General features: G+C 32.8%; 2 protein-coding genes across 2 annotated transcripts; both read right to left on the reverse strand.

Annotated features, from left to right (window-relative positions):
- Positions 1-8,060: 8,060 nt before the first annotated feature.
- LOC117933376 (receptor-like protein EIX2) lies at positions 8,061-11,048 on the reverse strand. The gene is made up of 2 exons (XM_034854740.1): positions 10,443-11,048; positions 8,061-9,746 (listed from the first exon to the last, which is right to left on the reverse strand). The coding sequence occupies exons 1-2, from the start codon at positions 11,046-11,048 to the stop codon at positions 8,061-8,063; spliced, it is 2,292 nt and encodes a 763-aa protein (XP_034710631.1).
- A 4,982-nt stretch (positions 11,049-16,030) lies between these two features.
- On the reverse strand, positions 16,031-17,647 carry LOC117933377 (receptor-like protein EIX2). Its single transcript, XM_034854741.1, has one exon. It carries the CDS (start codon positions 17,645-17,647, stop codon positions 16,031-16,033), a length of 1,617 nt encoding a protein of 538 aa, XP_034710632.1.
- Positions 17,648-19,671: the final 2,024 nt, after the last annotated feature.

Raw genomic sequence — 19,671 nt, forward strand, 5'->3', positions numbered from 1 at the left:
ATCAATGTCCATGCTCCCTAAATGAAAGAGAATTCTCTCATTCCAAACCTTATAGTTATCACTTTTCAATTCGGGAATGTCACATTTTATATTAGAGAAATTCTTAGTTGCATGATTGCACAAAAATTAAACATACATGCTTATAATTCAAATTTGAGACTAATAAACAAATATCAAGTTTTACCAATGTAACTCATGTTCAAAAATTATGAATCTAGTGACATAAAACTTACTTGTGGGCTAAAGTTCTAATTCAATCAGATCCATGTAAAACCTTATGATAAAACTATCAAATTATGTTCCATTTCCTAATTCCTGTGGGTAATTAAGAAATATAATTTGATATTCAATCCTAATTAATTATACAAATATAATAAAAAATTCCTGTGGGATAAAATTTTATTATATCAAATATAATTAATTACCCATAATGTCATTTTCCTATATGTGATCCCAAAACACTTAATATATAATTTGCATAATTAAAGATGCTTTGACTACTCCTTAATTAATTAAAATTATATAGATCACTTGACATTTAATTAATTCACAAGAAAACTTATCTAAATTGCATGAAACCATAAACAATTTTTACACAAAACTCAATATCAATGTGCAAAGTTTCTAAAATTGTATAAATTATAAGCACATTAATATCTAAAATTATATCCATAAAGAGCATTTAAGAGTAAATTTAATGTGCAAATTATTTAATTTAATGTTGTATGCATAATAAACCATTAAAAATAAAAATATGCATTCAACTAGCAAAAATAAATAATCTAGCACATAAAATATCCATAAATTAACATATTTTAAAAACACTATATTTTATGATTTATTTTTTATCACAATTCACTAATTCCAGATCTCTGGCCAGGGACATGGAAAGCCGTGTCACATTATAAACCAACCCCTTTTACAAAAATAAATAAATTTATAGGTTGCTGTTAAGGAGTCAAACCTGTGCAATGAATGAGGGAGGACAAGGCTATGACCAACTGGGCTACTACCCCTTTTCTGATTACTTGTTTACCTATTTAAGTCTTATTGACAGTCAAAACGATAAGCCCCTGTAGTCGTCCCCTACCTTCAGTCGGGTTTGTTTGACCCATCTGCAACCCGAAATGAAACCTGACGGTTTCCAGACACCAAAATGATGATTTAAAACACCGAAATGTTAGAAATCTCATCTCCTAATGATTTCTAACAATATTTTTCATCAAAAACTTCTAAAACTAAAAACTCCAAAATACAAAAACTCACTTGATTGAAAAATGCAGATTGTAAAATGAACAAGACAAAGACATACAAGGCTCTGATACCAACTGCTAGACAATAATAAATAATCTAAACATGCTATAAAAACCGTTAAATAGCAATTAGATCATAAACGAAATTATAGATAGATCAGAAAACATACCTCCCGCCATTGCCATTCTACAGGTTAAAATGTGTTTTGCTATTTTCGGGTTTTAGGTGCTTCTAAACCTTCACAACCTCTACTTAGATGGTGTTTTGAAAAATTGAAAGAGATTGCAGGCTTAGGGAACCTTACCCATTAGTGTTCTGCCTCGTTTTAGAGACTCTCTCCATCACCGAGTCTGCTTGGAGCGTGCATAGAACATGGGGTAGTGATGCAAACGTGACTCTGAGCATGAATCCTCATTCTTAAATGGATGGAATGATGTGGACCACATTTCGAATCATGTCTTCAGTTTATTACCGAAGATGTAGGAGAAAAAAATCCCAACAATAATCCCACATTGAAAAGGGATTGGCACATTTTGTGGGTTTATATTATTTCCCGCTTAACTATTACTAGAGTTTTATTATTAGATTTGGTTTCTCTTTGATTTTTAGAAACCAAATCTAATTATAATATTTAGAAAGTTTCTAAATTAAGGTTAACTTTCTAATATGCCCCCTTAAACTTGATTTGTGACTCTAATAAGCATCCTTAACCTTCTAAAATCTTCAAACTTGAGACTTGGTAAAAATATCTACAATTTGACCTTGAAATTTTACAAATTTTAATTGGTCCTCCTTCTTCGTAATACACTCTAATATAATGATATCTTCTATTGATATGCTTGCTTCAATTATGGAAAATTGGATTTTCTAATATGCAATAATTGATTTGTTGTCCACATAGATTTTTGTTGGTTCTTTTTGTGGAAAATTAAGCTCCTTCAACAAAATTTTGAGCCAAATTGCATGACATACACATGATGTTGCCAAAGCAAATTCCATTTCACAAGTTTAAAGTGTCACAATAGGTTGCTTCTTTGAGGACCAAATAAATGCGACATCTCCCATGAGAAAGCAAAGCTAGTAGCACTCTTTCAAAATTTTATGTCATCACCCCAATCACTATCACTATATCCAACAAGTTTAAAATTGTGAGAAATTGAATAATATAAATCATGATCAAGTGTACCTTTGATGCAATGAAGAATTCACTTGGTAGTTTTCTCGTGAGTCATCATTGGTGCTTCCATAAAATGACTAATATGTCTAACTTAAAAAAAAATGTCTAGTCTTGTGCAAGTTAAATGCTGTAGACTTCCAACTAAACTTCCGGATTATGTTGGATTCACATTTTCTCTTTCTTCATATCTTGACGATTTAACTCCACATTCAATTGGTGTGTTCACCAGATTATACATATTCATGCCAATCTTCTTGATAATTTCTTTTGCATGGCCTTCTTGAGAAATAAAAATATCATTTTTGGTTTATATCATTTCTATGCCGATCGTTCTTAATCAAACCTTTTGCATTAGAAAAAGGTGGTGGTGGCGGCGGATAAGACTAGAAATTGATCCCATGAAGTCCTCATGTTCTCATAAGTCGTCCATGTTGGAAGAGTGTGTGAGTGGGTGGTCTGAGTAAAAAGCAAAAGGTGGTAATCCCACATTGAAAAGGGATTGACACCTTTTGTGGGTTTATATTATTTCCCACTTAACTATCACTTGAGTTTTATTATTAAATTCAGCACCTGGACAGTCTTATATTGTAAACTGCAAGCACCTGACCATCTATTTTGGGGAGAGGAAGGATGGTGTGGAGGTTTATTTAATTAATTGTAACCTAGATATTTATATTGTGTTTAACCATTTTGATTAGTATGTATATGATACTTCTACATGTATTGGAGAAGATGGTTTTCTCAATGTAACTTAATGGATGGAAAGATTTTGCTATAAGCAGCTTTTTGATTTTATTAAAATGCATGCTCACATTTTTTTTTGTTGTAGACATGAATTAACTCGATGGGTTATCGTGACTTTTTAAGTGTTGCAGGTGGTCAATATGCTGTCATAATTTCTTCTAGAGGCTTCTATAAAGTATTCTGATGTACGTCCCAGGTATTCTTCCCATTTATGACTTTGGTTTGGTAGAACAATCCCCTGTAAGTCCTGTAGCCTTTGATACTTTTTTGCTATTTAATTGAAATGATGAATTTTGTCTAATGTTTGTGGATTATTGCTTGTCCTTTCGTTATTCAGGAGCCAACTTACCTATTTCTTGTGGTATTTATAGAAAACCAACAACTATGGATCTTTTTAATAATGTTTTCAAACAATGGTTTTTCATAATAATTTTAAAAACAGTTTTGAATTGGTTTTACGAATAAAATTTTCTTTATCTATATTGGTTAGCGGAATATGAAAGGATAAGATATGTGTATCATATTCCATTAGATAGGAAATACAATCTTAAGATATGATTTTTAATGGAATATATTATTTTTAGATATACATATTTTATAAATATGATATTTTAAGACATTATATCCAATGCGAGTTGTTATATTATTTTATATTTATATTTAATTTAAAAAATAAATAAAAATAATAATATGAAATATATGTATATATATTCCAATATTTTTTATTTAAAAAATTGAAATTTCTCTTATGTTTAACAATGTTCATAATTAAAATATTTAAATTTTATAAATAAAAGATTTTTATATTATGTTATTCAATATATAAAAATAATTTATAAATTATATATTAAAATAATTTATATATTATATATTAAAATTAGTTTATAGATTTTTTTAGTTTTTTAACAATAAATTTAATTTATAATAAAAAAAAACTTATTTTACAAAATGAGTATGTAAAAAATAAAAAATTGATAATTTTTTTTTTATGATACATGAGATATACATATCTTATATTTTAACACATGAGATTAACATATCTCATATAGAAGTAATAAAAAAATGGATAATATATTCCACTAATTATTCAATTTTATGTTTGGTTGAATATAAAATAAAATAAGTATCCCATCACCAACTAAATGAAATATGATATAATATCATCTCAAATGATATAATATCCTCTTCCCGATCCTATCTCATACTATATCCGATTGACTAAACACGAATTCTGGAATTTAAATATGAAAAATGGATTTTTCTATTTATTGTATGCTGATATATGTTGAAGAAACTATGAAAAAGTACATTGTGTCTCAAACTCATTTTTCTAACACATAGTCGTCTCCCTCTTTTACATAGGTCAATAAATCCAAGAGCAAGATGACTGATCTTTCCCTCAATACACTACTTGCCTAACGCACAGTTCATTCTTAAGGGTTGATCTGGACTTTCCTTGAAGTTACCGTGAAGAACGCCAGTTTCCCAGCACTCTTTTGTCCCATTAGACTAGTTTTTCTTGGCAACCAAAATGAGCACACACGAAAAATCAATGAATGGTTAGCCGTGTGTGAAGAGTCCACAGCCAAAAAGATGCTTAAATTTGCATTCAAGAAACACAAATGCTACTCTACATACTAACAACAGCCAAAAAGTTTGCATTTCATGTTATCCAAGAGGTGGAATAGGCATTCTTCCATGCCTTTTAGATTGCCAATTAGTATTTGTTTATTTTTATCGTTTTCCTTGCTATCCAAATATATATATATTGTGAACCCCGTATTTCTCATGTGCGTTCCCACTCTACGGCATGACGGAATGACTCAGTTTTTATTTATTAAAAAGTAGGATTTTTTAGAAAAAGATTTGGAGTCGCTACTTATTTTTGTTTTATTTTAAAAGGGAAAATAAAATAAGAAAGAAAACCCTAAATGTGACTCTTTATTTGGAAAAGACAATCTACAAGAATAGAGACGGGTTCCAGGGTCAAGTTATTTATCGGGAAGTTATGGTGAAAGACCATAGCACCCCTCTAAGCCCGTATACATACGGTCTCTACTAAATGAATTGAAGGAATTGTGACAATTAACTAATTAATCATGAATACCAAAGTTAATAACATAAATCAATATACATAAAAGTGATAAAAAAAAAATAAAATTACAAGAATGTACAAAATAAATGACAATAGAATTATACAAATTGATTTATTGAACTAATTAAAAAAATATTTGAAAAATTTAGTTTTTTGAAAATTTCGAAGGATTTTATTAAAAACAATTTTAAATGAATGATTTCAATTTATTTATTTACAAAAAAAAGAGTCAATTTATTTTCTCAATTTCATTTGTATTCAATTTTCAAAAAAGTTATTTACACTTATTGTATCAAAAGAATTTATTACAAAATTTCAATTTGTGAACAAAAATTATTTTTACTTGCTTTTACTAGAAAATAATGAATTTTTACAATTTTATTTACAAAAATATTTCAATTTGTTTTCATTTAAGAAAAGTGACTTATACGAATTATTAAATAAAATATAACTTTATTTTCAAAATAATTTTTAAATAAAAATTAATTTTTGGGCAACTTTATTTACAAAATAATTTTTGGACAATTTTTATTAAACAAATAAATTTTTGGATAATTATTATTAAAAACAAATTTTTTGGATTTTTCTAATTTTTATTAATAAAAAAACTTTATTTTATTAAGAAGAATATTTTAAAATTATTATTTATTAAAACATGTTTATTAAATTATTCCTCTTATTTAAACAAAATTTCTAATATGTTCGATATTGAAGTATGTACACATTCAATAAATATATACAAATAAATATTTACAGAAACTAATAAAAATAAAACTAAATAGTAGTGGTAAATAAATCATGTACCCAAATAAGCTTACAACAAGTTCAATATCTTTCTATAACTTTTTTATTCTCACTTTCTTCCATGAAATTTCGTACTCCACGTGTCATAAATTTGTACTTAACCAACAAGATTGCAAAATGGGCCTATGCAAAAACAAAAATAGCCCAAATTCAAATTTCAAAGTAGTCCAACAAATTTTATCAATTAAAATGGGCCAAAATAGCAATTTAAACCCAACATATTTCACATGTCATAGGCCCTAATCCAAAATTTCCAAATTAATAGTCAAAATACAACATAATTAACCAAGCCCAAAATATCACAAAACAAAATAAATTTAATTAGGCCTAAATTTAATATCTCATAATCTAAACCTAATTTAATAGACACCACAATTGTCCATGTCCAAATTAAATAGTTCAAATTGACCAAGCTCATATCAAATATTCAAATCATCCAACAAATTTCATCCACATTGTGGGCCCAAAATTCATATTAATTAACAAACCTACATTAATAATACATATGGTCAAAAGAAATAATGTCTCAATTCCAATCCAATAAGCCTAAATAAATAACCAATAAATAATAGGCTCAAGTCCAAATAAGATAAACAATATGCATATCCAAATCTCAAGACCTAAATATATGACCTACGAACATAAATGCATAAGCCCATATCCAAAACTCAAAACCAAAACACAAGGCCCACAAACAAATACAAACCCAATTTAAAAAACAATCATTATTAAAATCAAAAGTAAAAATAAAACTTACACAATTTCAAATTTTGGAAAGATGAGAAAGAGAGAAAGTTGAGGAATGGAAGACTGAGAGAGGGAAGAAGGGAGTCGCCGACTCGCAGTGGCTCCTTGGCGATGGGAGAGGTTGATGGTTTTTTTTGAAAAATGAAAAAAAGAAATGGAAGGAAGGAAACGAGTGAGGGGGGGGGGGGGGGGGGGGGGGGGGGGGGAGGGGGAGGAGTACGGGTAGTGTGTGGGCCGGCAAATAATGAAAGAGAGAGTAAAAAAAGATGATTAAAAAAAAAAAACCAAAAAATGGAGGGGGGTATGGGGAATGGGTTAGACGTGCAGGAGAAGGAAATGGGTAAGGGGAGTGGGAAGGATGAAGAGAAAGAGAAAGAGGAAGAGAGAGGAGAGACAAGAGAGAAAATAAAAATAAAAATATAATATAATATAATAATAATAAAAAAAAAGAAATAAAACCATTAAAAATAATAATAAAAACTAAGAATTAAAGGGTATAAGTGGGCCAAACAATATCATAGATAATCGAGATTTAAAATCTAAAGGTAAAATTAGGATCAAAATTTATAAAAATAAAAATGAGATAAATTTTAAGGTCTACATATATTAGTATTTTTTTGAACCAAACATAGTATTAAAGTTTTAAAATAAATTTTATTACATAAGAGTAAAATTAGAAAAATTGTAATTGTTTTAGGATGTCTAGGGTTAGGTAACCCAATCACAATAATTAAGAAATTGAAAGATGATGTTTCATGAAACTTAGGTCATGCCGATTTAGGTTGCAATTATGGTGCTTATTATTTTCTAATCCTTTCAAATCAATCCAAGACCCACCATTAAATTATTTTAATAAATTGTTGTATAATTATTGCATTACTTTAGGGAAATAAAAAAATAAAAAAATTAATAAATTATTTTATATGCTTTAATCCTGGGTCATCTTGTTTAGTGCATGTTATTTCCTACTTTGATGCTGGGGTCATCTCTGGTTGCAATCACTGGGTGGTTGCCTATTTCATTCTCTGGATGTGACACCAAATAAACCACTTTTTATCAGCTTTTATACATACATATAAAAGTTATTGATAATTGATAACTGATGAGGCACTTGAAACTCGTTTCACCGGAGGAAGAAAGAAATCAGGATGAGCAAAAGGACATAATTTGAACTGATAAATTCAAACTTGGGATGATTAAAAAAAACATGGAAAACAAGGTTGCCAAATTTATTTGCAATTACAAACACCATCCGAGTAGTTTATACTTCACGTCATCCAGCAGCCGAAAATAAGCATGTCTCCAAGCTCTGTTGAATGCTAATGGAGCCAAAATGGCCCAAAAGCCAACCACGAAACCCCATGGCATACCCAAATAGAACCATTTCATATCAATCCATCCATTGTCCGGAATTGGACCTTTTGGTTTACCATCTTCACCACAATCATCAGTCAGTGGAGCTCCACAAAGCTCCGGGTTGCCAATGAAACTGAGGGGACTAAAGCCTTGGATCTGGGTGCCTGATGGAATTTTGCCAGACAAGTTGTTGTATGACAAATTTAAACTGCTCAAAAATGACATATTTGCCATACCTTGAGGAATAACACCAGAGAGTCTATTCATGGAGAGATCAAGAGACTCCAGTGATGTCATGGCCCCAATCTTCACAGGAATCTTCCCTTGGAGATGGTTATTAGACAGGTTCAAGAATATCAAACCATGGAGATCTGTGAGTTCTTCTGGGATCTCACCAGATAACTTATTGCTTGAGAGGTCCATGCCAGCTAGGAGGCCAAGTGTATTGTCATACTCGTACTCTACTCCTTTCATAACCAGTATTGCTGTGTCAATTGATCCCGAATAAATAAAATCTTCATTATGAAAACGAAAGGGGGAACTTGAATTTGATTGTTTGGTCATGCTGCTGAAATTACCAAAGCATCTAGGAATGGTTCCCGAGAGATTGTTGTTTCCCAAGTCCAGGATTTGAAGGGAATCAAGGTGGCAGAGTTCAAGAGGAATACTTCCAGTGAACTTATTTGAATGAAGGACAAGAACCGCTAGACCCGGTATATATGTAATCTCACCATCCCCTGGAAATATTTCAATGAACTTTCCATTGAAGTTCCCCATCCATGCTGGTATCGTCCCAGTGAATTCATTCTTACTAAGGTCTAGAACCATTAGACTAGAGCAATTTTTCAATGGAAGTGGTAAATTTCCGGAGAGATGGTTGTTGCGCAAGTGCAATGAACCGAGCCAAATTAGAGAACCCATGGAGCTAGGTATATGTCCCGTCAGATTATTATTTCCCAATTTTAACATGATCAATTCTCTCCAATACATCCAACAATTGGGAAGTTCTCCCGACAGAAGATTTCCTGAGATTTCTAGATACTCCAATAAATTTACTTTTTTAGTTCTCCGACACAACATAGGTGAAAGAGATCCACGGAATAAATTATTGGAGAGGTCTAGTTGTGCTACATCAGAAGAGATTGGGGGCAGTGGATCAGTGAAATTGTTTGAGCCGAGATAGATATAGGATGAATGTAAACTTGGAATACTACCAATGATTTGGTTGTGAGATAGATCTACAGTACTAAGGAATCGAGTCCAAAACCAAGCTGGGATGACACTGGAGATTCCTGCATAGGACATGTTTAGATCTTCCAAATGCTTCTGTGTTTGAAGCCATGCAGGAAATTGAGGCCCTAGAAGGCAAGACCCCAAGTCTAATGCTCTGAGTTGAAAAGGAGGAGTCCAGTTGGAGCTGACTTGCAAAGTTAACAAGTTTGAAGATGCATCCAATTTTTCTAAACTTGTTAGATTGGCAAGGTGCTTTTCAGATATAATACCCTCGAAGAAGTTTTCCCTAATTCTTAGATAACGCAAGGATGAAATTCCTCCTAATGAGATAGGAATCTGACCAGAAAACGAGTTTCTATCAATAGAAAGAGAGGACAAACTTTTGAATTGGCCAAGTTCATTGGGAAAATGACCTGAAAGCCGATTCATTCCCAGGTCTAAATGTTCTAAACTTTTACATTCTCCAAGAGTATCTGGAAAAGAACCTAACAGTTTATTTCCTCTCAAGCTTAAAAACTCTAGACTTTTTCCAGGCCTATTATGTGACAAATTCAAAAGTTGGAAACTACAAAGATTTCCTAGAGATCTAAAAATTTCCACTTCAACAGCATTGTATGATAGGTCAAGATATGTGATATGAGTGAGATTTCCAATATCATTTGGAAGGATACCATGAAAATTTTTAGATTCAGAATTGAGGGATCTAAGATCGAGGTGTTCAAGGCTAGTTATATGATATAACCAATCGGGAATAGGAGAAGCAAAATTGTTATAAGAAAAATCTAGGAATCTAAGAGAAGTCATGTTACGAAGACTTGATGGAATTGGACCCTGAATATTGTTAAATGCTAGATTAAGAGTAACAAGAGAATTAAGATTAGCAAACCGATCAAATGATATAGAAATAAAATAATTATTTGAAAGGTCAAGGATGACTAGAGATGAAAAATTAACATGTGGGAGAGGGTCAATAGAATGAAGCTCACACCAAGACAAGCGCAGCACAGATAAAGAATGAAACTTATTCATTACCTGTAACCAATTTGATGCTTTGCTTAGGTTCACATTTGTCATGTCAAGGAACTCTAGGAAGGTAAGACCAGAAATCCACTCAAGATCCTCAACATTCAAAGAATCATAGTTCCCAATGTCAAGATAATGCAACTTGGATAAATTTCCAAGTTGATGAGGAATAACACCACCAAAGCCTGCACTAGAGATATTAAGATATCTCAAATTGGAGAGGGAACCAAAGAATTTTGGAATATTAAGGAACCCAAAGTAATTACAGCTCAAGTCCAAGTATCGAAGATGCTTCAAGTCCAACAAAGAACTACTTATCTGACCACCCAGAGAACCATGATCTTGAGAAAGATCCCATCGGAGGTTGAGCTTGAGAACATGTCCTGTTGTGTTGTGACAACGAACTCCTTCCCAATTACAACACTCTTCACTGGCCCAAGAAGAGAGTCTGTTTGAAGGATCATGAATGCCTCTTTTGAAGCTCAAAAGAGCTTCTCTTTCTTTTTCTCTGCAAAGAGCCTTTGGACTATGCCCAGCACAACAACCGAACTTTGTGACTGTAGTGAAAAGAAAATAGAGCAAGAGAACCACTAAACCTCTCATGTACAACTCCATTAGGCGAGATGATTTTAGAGCACACAATGTGAAGGGTTTCAAGGATTATCTAATATTTATAGTCATTAGAGACATGGCCCACAAGAGTATAGTGTTGCCTTATTCTAAAAATTTCTGATGTCGATAGGTCAATTTATTGTGTTAAAAAAGGATAGCTGTGGAGTAGTGTGGACTAGCTGTGTATATGGATAGGTTTCGTGGAAAAGAAAATACATGACATGACATAATTACACTTGCTATGATGTAAGTTTAGAAAAGTATTTCCATGTTCTGCAATTTTAAGTGAAATCCAATACTATTTATTAAAGATGACATAATTATATATTTTATTAAATATATAATGCCGATCTTGTCTCCAATAACTTGTCGGTTGGAGTTCACTCTGGCTTTGATATTTTTACAAACTAAATAATTTTTATTTAAGGAGAATCTTATTAGTATTTTATTTTTATCATTTCATGTTATTCAAATATATGCAAATCATTTTCTCTTATATTTTTCTCTTTTATTTAATTAGCATGTTTTAAGAACCAAACTTCATATTAAAATTTTAGAATAAGTTCATTGCATAAATAATTAAAAAAACATTTCATACAAATGATGGTTAATATATGTATATATAAGAAAGTACAAGACATTAGTTTTTAGAAAACATTGGATAGGGATGGCAACAAGATGAGTTCTGGATGGATCTTCTCCATCCCAACCTCGTCCCATTTATTTATATCTATTTTGGCTCATCCCCACAAAAAAAAAAAAAAAAAAAAACATTTAAAGAGGGCAATAAATGAGAAAGTATAAGACATTAGTTTCTAGAAACCATTGGATAGGGATGGTAAAGGAGCAAGATGGATCACTCTCATCCAAATATCATCCCATTTATTTATATCTATTCTCATCCTTGCCCAAAAATAAATAAATAAATAAATAAAATTAAATAGGGTTGGGTAGAATTGGTATAGGAAATTCCCATAATCGCCCCATATGCCTCATTTATTTTTTATTTTAAAAATTTTAAATATTATCTATCAATAAAGAAATATTATAAATATTTATAATTTATTTTTTTGAAAAGTAATATTTTATGTATGTTAAAAATTTTTGAAAAAAAAAAAAAAACAAAAATAATTTTTTTATTTAGAATTACATATAATTGGGGTGGGGTAGAGTGGGAAAAAGTTGTACCTAAACTCGCCCAAACCCATTCTGGTTTTTAAAACTTCACAAACTTGTCTTGAACTCATTTATCTTTATCCCAATCTCTTCCTATTTGGGGCCGGGCGGGTAGGTATTTAGAAAAACCTATCCCATTGTCATCCCTACTATTGGATCATGATGAAATTATCATACATCTTATATTAAAGAGTAAAAATCACTTTATAAAGTAGAGCTACATGTAGTATATACCACGTATAATTATAATGTTATACATTAATGTTATACCTATAACAGTATCATGACCTTAGCTTTCTCCGTGTGAAAAATTTTAAAATGTCAAGGATTATTTTTGGTAGTAGAAGGATGACTCTCTCATGCTGTGGTTGACTTGCAAGTAATGAGAGTGACCGTGACAAAATTTTCCATGAAAAGAAGAAAAGATGATCATATGGTTTTGTCCTCTTTGTGATTTCCTCTACCATATTGCCCAACTAGTAAAAACCAATGTCATGGGAATATGGTCTGTTTGAAATTCGGCTTGGTCGTGCTTGACTAGCAAAGAGGCAAATGACAAAATCTTCTGGGTTTTCTAAGTTAATTAAAAGAAAAATGCAATTTTTCAAATGAAAATGTAATTTCTATTTCTCCGAGGATACATAAAATTGTCTCTCCTCATTCAATATGCCTTATACACGAAGTAGTTTTAGGATCATCATTTTTTCTCACTAAATAAAAGAAGCTATTGGCAACAGTGATAAGTATAGCCATTAGCAGCAAAAAGAAGATCGTGCAACCTTTAATCACAGCTACTTAAAAGCCCATTAAAACTTGCTTGCATTTTATAGGTGTATTTTCATCTTCATTTCCATGAAGAAAATTTGGCAATCAAAGATATAATATATATATATATATATATATATATATATATATATATATATATATATATATATCTGTATAGAACTTCACATGTATATCTCATTAGAGGACATCTATTCCTCTATTTGCATACATAACTATCCAAATTATATGTTTTCATTTTTTGGGTCAACTTTCCACATAGTTAGGAACAAATAATGAAAAAAAAAAAAAAGTCATCTATTGACTCTTCTCGCTACCCAACAGCAGAAGCAGACAATTGGCCTGTAGGTAGTGAGGGCACGAGCTTGACCCATAGGCTATGAAAATGAGATGGCTTTAAAAAACTGCATGCAGAAACTGAAAGAAATGAAATTTTAAGCAACACGCCAATGTGTATATACACAGTGGACAATGATCTTTGCCCGTAGGTGGTGAGGCATGAGCTTGACCCATAAGCTATGAAAATGAGATGGCTTTAAAAAACTGCATGCAGAAATTGAAAGAAATGAAATTTTAAGCAACACGCCAATGTGTATATACACAGTGGACAATGATCTTTGCCTGTAGGTGGTGAGGCATGAGCTTGACCCATAAGCTATGAAAATGAGATGGCTTTAAAAAACTGCATGAAGAAATTGAAAGAAATGAAATTTTAAGCAGCAGGCCAACGTGGAATCTAAAGCTCAAAATGTGGAATTCCTGTTGTCAATGCAATATATATATATATATATATATATATATATATCTATATTTCCTTCAACACAGTGGACAATGATCTTTGCCCGTAGGTAGTGAGGGCATGAGCTTGACCCAAAGGCTATGAAATGAGATGGCTTTAAAGAACTGCTTGAAGAAGTTGAAAGAAATGAAATTTTACTCAGCACTCCAATGTGGAATTCCCGTTGTCAATGCGTTTGATAACAAAGTTCAGACTCATAAAATTAAAAGTTTAGAGTAAAGAGAGAAATTGAAGTTGAAGGTCAAGCCATGAAAAACCTGGGAACTTGAGGGACTAGTTTTAAATTCAATTCAGCCGGCCGGCCAAAGCCACAAAAGGAACTTGGTTTCTCCTGTTGAGTAATGGTGTTTACATAAGTCGGCCCCTTTTCTCCCTCACTATGCCTAAGACATGGTTGTAGGGTCTTTCTAGTTTCTAACAAGAACTGAAAGGAGCTGTTAATTGTGGTGACAATAAACTACAGAACTTTTGTCATGAAACAATTGCTATAGGTTTAATATCATTTGTGATTTGCTTATAAATTTATCCAGAATTGTATTTCATATCTCACTGTTAAATGTGTCTTTATTTTTCCTTTCATTACTTCATGTACCTTTTTTCAAATGGATAATGATTCTAGAGAATATTTAGCAACGTGAAAGATTAAGGTAATGTTTGATAAAATAAAAAATAATTGGCAATGTGCACTTTAATCCTTTTTTCCATGGTTATTCCTCGTCCTTCAAATGTCCCTATACGTTTAGTGCCTTGGCCTCTACGCTCTGAGCGAGCCTCAACCTTGCTACGAGTGCCTCATGTTCATCCTTGTTGCTCATGACATCGAAGCCTAGGCGAATGTCATATCTTTAGGAGATACTAAGGCCACCCATGCTCTTGTATGGACGTGGCTGTGTCTGACCTGTCCACCCTAAATTCCCATGGCAAACTTATGCTTAGGTTAGATTCTCATGTCGTGTCTGATTCTTTACTTTTCGTGAAGTCTACCAGGAAATTTGCAACCATTTATGTCTTCAAGGTGATTGGCATACATGAGTCTGTTAATTATTAATCATAGCTGATCTTAAAGAAACTTTCAGAGTTCTTGGCATTGTTATAATCCTTTAATCTGGCATTAGGATTTCGTCTTTGACAAGCAAACGTTCAGAATGAGACCCTTAGGTGATAAAATGATTTTATAAATTGCAAAGGTTTAAGGAACTGCTACAACAAACCATGGTAATCAACTTTGTGGAAACTGAATGGAGTAAATTACAGCGAGATCGCAAAGTACTTGAGGTTGCAGTGAGGCAGCAACTTCATGAAAAAAGACAAGTCCAAGTTGAAGCCACAAATAGATAATAAATGGTGAATGAAAGACTAGAGAATGGAGTCAAGATGGTAAGATTGAATATGTGAGCAGTTGAAACAAATATGAATATTGAAAGTATCAAGCGACAATGAGGTAGTGAATTTCATTATCATTGTGGAAGTAGCTTGAAAATGCTGAACTCACCTACCTCTGAAGATACTTTAGCTGTGGTTGACAAGAAAATTGAGTGAAGGCTAGGAAAGAAAATAAAAATTTTAAATCAAGGAACCACCTGGGGCGGGTTTCATCTAGGAAGAAAGAAACATTTTATGGGGCTTTTTGCAATCACTCAAAATTTTATTTCACAGATTGCTTCTCTTACATATACAATGACATGAGATCTGTTTGCAGTGAATAACATTTCTCTTGATTAGATGTGTTAGACTGACATTTCTATCCAAATATTTATTTTTTGGTGTTTTTGAGTCATGAAAACTCCATCTTAGATTTATCAGAGCAACCAAAATTAATAGTCACAAAAGGAAAATTAGGATATGAGTGGAATAAAACAGACCAAAAACCCACCACAGATCCCAATGGCATGCTCAGATAGAACCACATCATTTCGATCCATTCATCGTCATCTTCATTAGCATTGCCTGATAGGCTTTGTGATGCATAATCTCCAGCACAAGCATCTGTAAGAGGAGCCCCACAGAGCCCATCATTGCTAATGAAACTGCTAGGATTAAAGCCTTGGATTTGTGTCCCAGATGACAATCATCCAGAATATAATTATATTTCATCCTTACTCGTGAGTATAGATATGTTGAAAACTGATAAATCAAACTACCGATAATTAAAAAACATGGATGGAAGAAAATCATAGAAGTGCTGTTTATCGTACTTGGAAAACAAGGTTGCCAAATTTATTTACAATTACAGACACCATCCTAGAAGTTTATACTTCATGTCATCCAAGAACCGAAAATAAGCATATCTCCAAGCTCTGTTGATTGCTAATGCAGCCAAAATGGCCCAAAAGCCCACCACGAAACCCCATGGCGTACCAAAATAGAACCATTTCATCTCAATCCTTCCATTGTCCTCTTCATCATCATTGTTTGGAATTGGACCTTTTGGTTTACCATCTTCACCACAACCATCAGTCAGTGGAGCCCCACAAAGCTCCGGGTTGCCAATAAAACTGAGGGGGCTAAAGCCTTGGAGTTGGGTGCCTGATGGAATTTTGCCAGAAAAGTTGTTGTATGACAAATTTAAATGGCTCAAAAATGATATTTTTGCCATACCTTGAGGAATAACACCAGAAAGTCTATTCATGGAGAGATCAAGAGACTCCATTGATGTCATGGCCCCAATCTTCACAGGAATCTTCCCTTGGAGATGGTTATTAGACAGGTTCAAGAATATCAAACCATGGAGACCTGTGAATTCTTCTGGGATCTCACCATATAACTTATTGCTTGAGAGGTCCATGCCAGCTAGGAGGCCAAGTGTATTGTCGTACTCGTACTCTACTCCTTTCATAACCAGTGTTGCTTCAAAATAACGTTCATTATGAAAAGGAAATGGGGAACTTGAATTCGATTGTTTGGTCATGCTGCTGAAATTACCAAAGCATCTAGGAATGGTTCCCGAGAGATTGTTGTTTCCCAAGTCCAGGATTTGAAGGGAATCAAGGTGGCAGAGTTCAAGAGGAATACTTCCAGTGAACTTATTTGAATGAAGGACAAGAACCATTAGACCCGGTGTATATGCAATCTCACCATCCCCTGGTAATGTTTCAATGAACTTTCCATTGAAGTTCCCCATCCATGCTGGTATCGTCCCAGTGAATTCATTCTTACTAAGGTCTAGAACCACTAGACTAGAGCAATTTTTCAATGGAAGTAGAAAATTTCCGGAGATATGATTGTTGCGCAAGTGCAATGAACCGAGCCAAATTAGAGAACCCATGGAGCTAGGTATATGTCCCATCAGATTATTATTTCCCAATTTTAACATCATCAATTCTCTCCAATACATCCAACAATTGGGAAGTTCTCCTGACAGAAGATTTCCTGAGATGTCTAGAGACTCCAATAAATTTACTTCTTTATCAGTTCTCCGACACAACATGGGTGAAAGAGATCCACAGAATAAATTATTGGAGAGGTCTAGTCTTGCTACATCAGAAGAGATTTGGGGCAGTGGATCAGTGAAATTGTTTGAGCCAAGATTGATTGATGCAAAATGTAAACTTGGAATTCTACCAGTGATTTGGTTGTGAGACAGATCAACTATAGCATAGGATCGTGTCCAAAACCAAGCTGGGATGACACTGGAGATTCCTGCATGGGACATGTTTTGCTCTTCCAAATACTTCTGTGTTCGAAGCCATGCAGGAAATTGAGGCCCTAGAAGGCAAGAACCCAAGTATAAGTATGTGAGTTGAAAAGGAGGAGTCCAGTTGGAGCTGACTTGCAAAGTTAACTGGTTTGAAGATGCATCCAATTCATCTAAACTTGTTAGATTGGCAAGGTGCTTTTCAGACATAATACCCTCGAAGAAGTTTTCCCTAATGTTTAGATAACTTAAGGATGAAATTCCTCCTAATGAGATAGGAATCTGACCAGAAAACAAGTTTCTATCAATGGAAAGGTAGGATAAACTTTTTAATTGGCCAATTTCACTGGGCAAATAACCTGAAAGCCGATTTATTCCCAAGTCTAAATGCTCTAAACTTTTACATTCTCCGAGAGTATCTGGAAAAGAACCTGAAAGCTTATTTCCTCTCAAGCTTAAAAACTCTAGACTTTTTCTAGGCCTATCATATGACAAATTCGAAAGTTGGGAAGTACAAAGATTTCCAAGAGATCTCAACACGTCTCCTTCAAGAGCATTGTATGATAGGTCAAGATATGTGATAGAAGTGAGATTTCCAATATCATTTGGAAGCATACCATGAAAATTGTTAGATTCAATATTGAGGGATCCAAGATCGAGGTGTTCAAGGCTAGTTATATGATATAACCAATCAGGAATAGGAGAAGCAAAATTGTTATGGGAAAGATCTAGGAATCTAAGAGAAGTCATGTTACGAAGACTTGATAGAATTTGACCATGAATATTACTGGATGCTAGATTAAGAGTAAGAAGAGAATTAAGATTCGCAAATCAATCAATTGATGAAGACATAAAATAATTAATTGAAAGGTCAAGGATGACTAAGGATGAAAAATTGACATGCGGGAGAGGGTCAATAGTATGAAGTTGACAATAAGACAAGCGTAGCACAGATAAAGAATGAAACTTATTCATTACTTGTAGCCAATTTGATGCCTTGCTTAGGTTCACATTTGTCATGTCAAGAAACTCCAGGAATGAAAGACCAGAATTCCATTCAAGATCCTCAGCATTCAAAGAATTTCTATGGTCGTAATAAGAATTCCCAACGTCGAGATAATGCAACTTGGATAAATTTCCAAGTTGATGAGGAATAACACCACCAAAACCTGTAGTAGAGAGGTTAAGATATCTTAAATTGGATAGGGAACCAAGGAATTTTGGAATATTAAGGCTCCCAAAGTCATTGCAGCTCAAGTCCAAGTATTGAAGATGCTTCAAGTCCAACAAAGAACTACTTATCTCACCACCCAGAGAACCATAATCTTGAAAAAGATCCCATCGGAGGTTGAGCTTGAGAACATGTCCTGTTGTGTTATGACAATGAATTCCTCTCCAATTACAACACTCTACATTGGCCTAAGAAGAGAGTCTATTAGAAGGATCATGAATGCCTCTTTTGAAGCTCAAAAGGGCTTCTTTTTCTTCTTCTCTGCAAAGGGCCTTTGGACTATGCGCATCACAGCAACTGAACTTTGTGACTATAGTGAAAAGAGAATAGAGCAAGAGAACCACCAAAACTCTCATGTAGAGCTCCATTAGGCTAGATGATTTTAGAGCACACAATATGTAAGGGTTTAAAGGATTATATTTATAATCATTTGAGGCATGACCCACAAGACTATAGTGTTGCTTATTTCTAAAGAGAGAATTGTGTTTTGGGCCCATCTGGGCCCAAAAAGTTAACATTTGGTCCATATATCATGCATATTTAAGCCCAAGACCCAAACAAAGTATGAAAATTAAGATGAAGGATATTGTCTTTTATTAATCCCTAAAATACCCTTAACCCTCACATAGGCACAAGTGAGTGTGAATTTCAATTTTTTTGTATTTTTTTTCCCTTTTCTATTCCCTATTAAGTATTACTCATTTCTAACTTTTTTTTTTCTTTTTCTTCCAATCTATATTTCTATTTTATGTCAAATAAAAATCAATAATGTTTTTTTGTTTTTCATTTTTAAAGATATTGAACTTTTTGCTCTTATTATAAGTAATGATAAAATTTTTGGGATTTTTCATCCAAATATTTTTTATCTTTTAGTTTAATTTTCATTTTTTATTTTAAATTTATATTACCCTTTCATTTATATTTTTCTCTTATTTTTAATTATTTTTATATTTTCTACATTAATCATATTTTAAAAATTGACTATCACTTCACTTTATAATAT

The sequence above is a fragment of the Vitis riparia genome, chromosome 16, assembly GCF_004353265.1.
Source record: "Vitis riparia cultivar Riparia Gloire de Montpellier isolate 1030 chromosome 16, EGFV_Vit.rip_1.0, whole genome shotgun sequence".
In the NCBI taxonomy this organism is placed as follows: Eukaryota; Viridiplantae; Streptophyta; class Magnoliopsida; order Vitales; family Vitaceae; genus Vitis; species Vitis riparia.

What these genes read in the sequence shown, in the direction of transcription:
- LOC117933376 (XM_034854740.1), bottom strand. Translation starts at nt 11,048, where the DNA reads ATGGAGTTGTACATGAGAGGTTTAGTGGTTCTCTTGCTCTATTTTCTT. An exon ending in AAGCATCAAATTGGTTACAG is followed by an intron (nt 9,747 to 10,442) that starts GTAATGAATAAG and finishes TTTTCTGGTCAG; the next exon opens with ATTCCTATCTCATTAGGAGG.
- LOC117933377 (XM_034854741.1), bottom strand. Translation starts at nt 17,647, where the DNA reads ATGTCTGAAAAGCACCTTGCCAATCTAACAAGTTTAGATGAATTGGAT.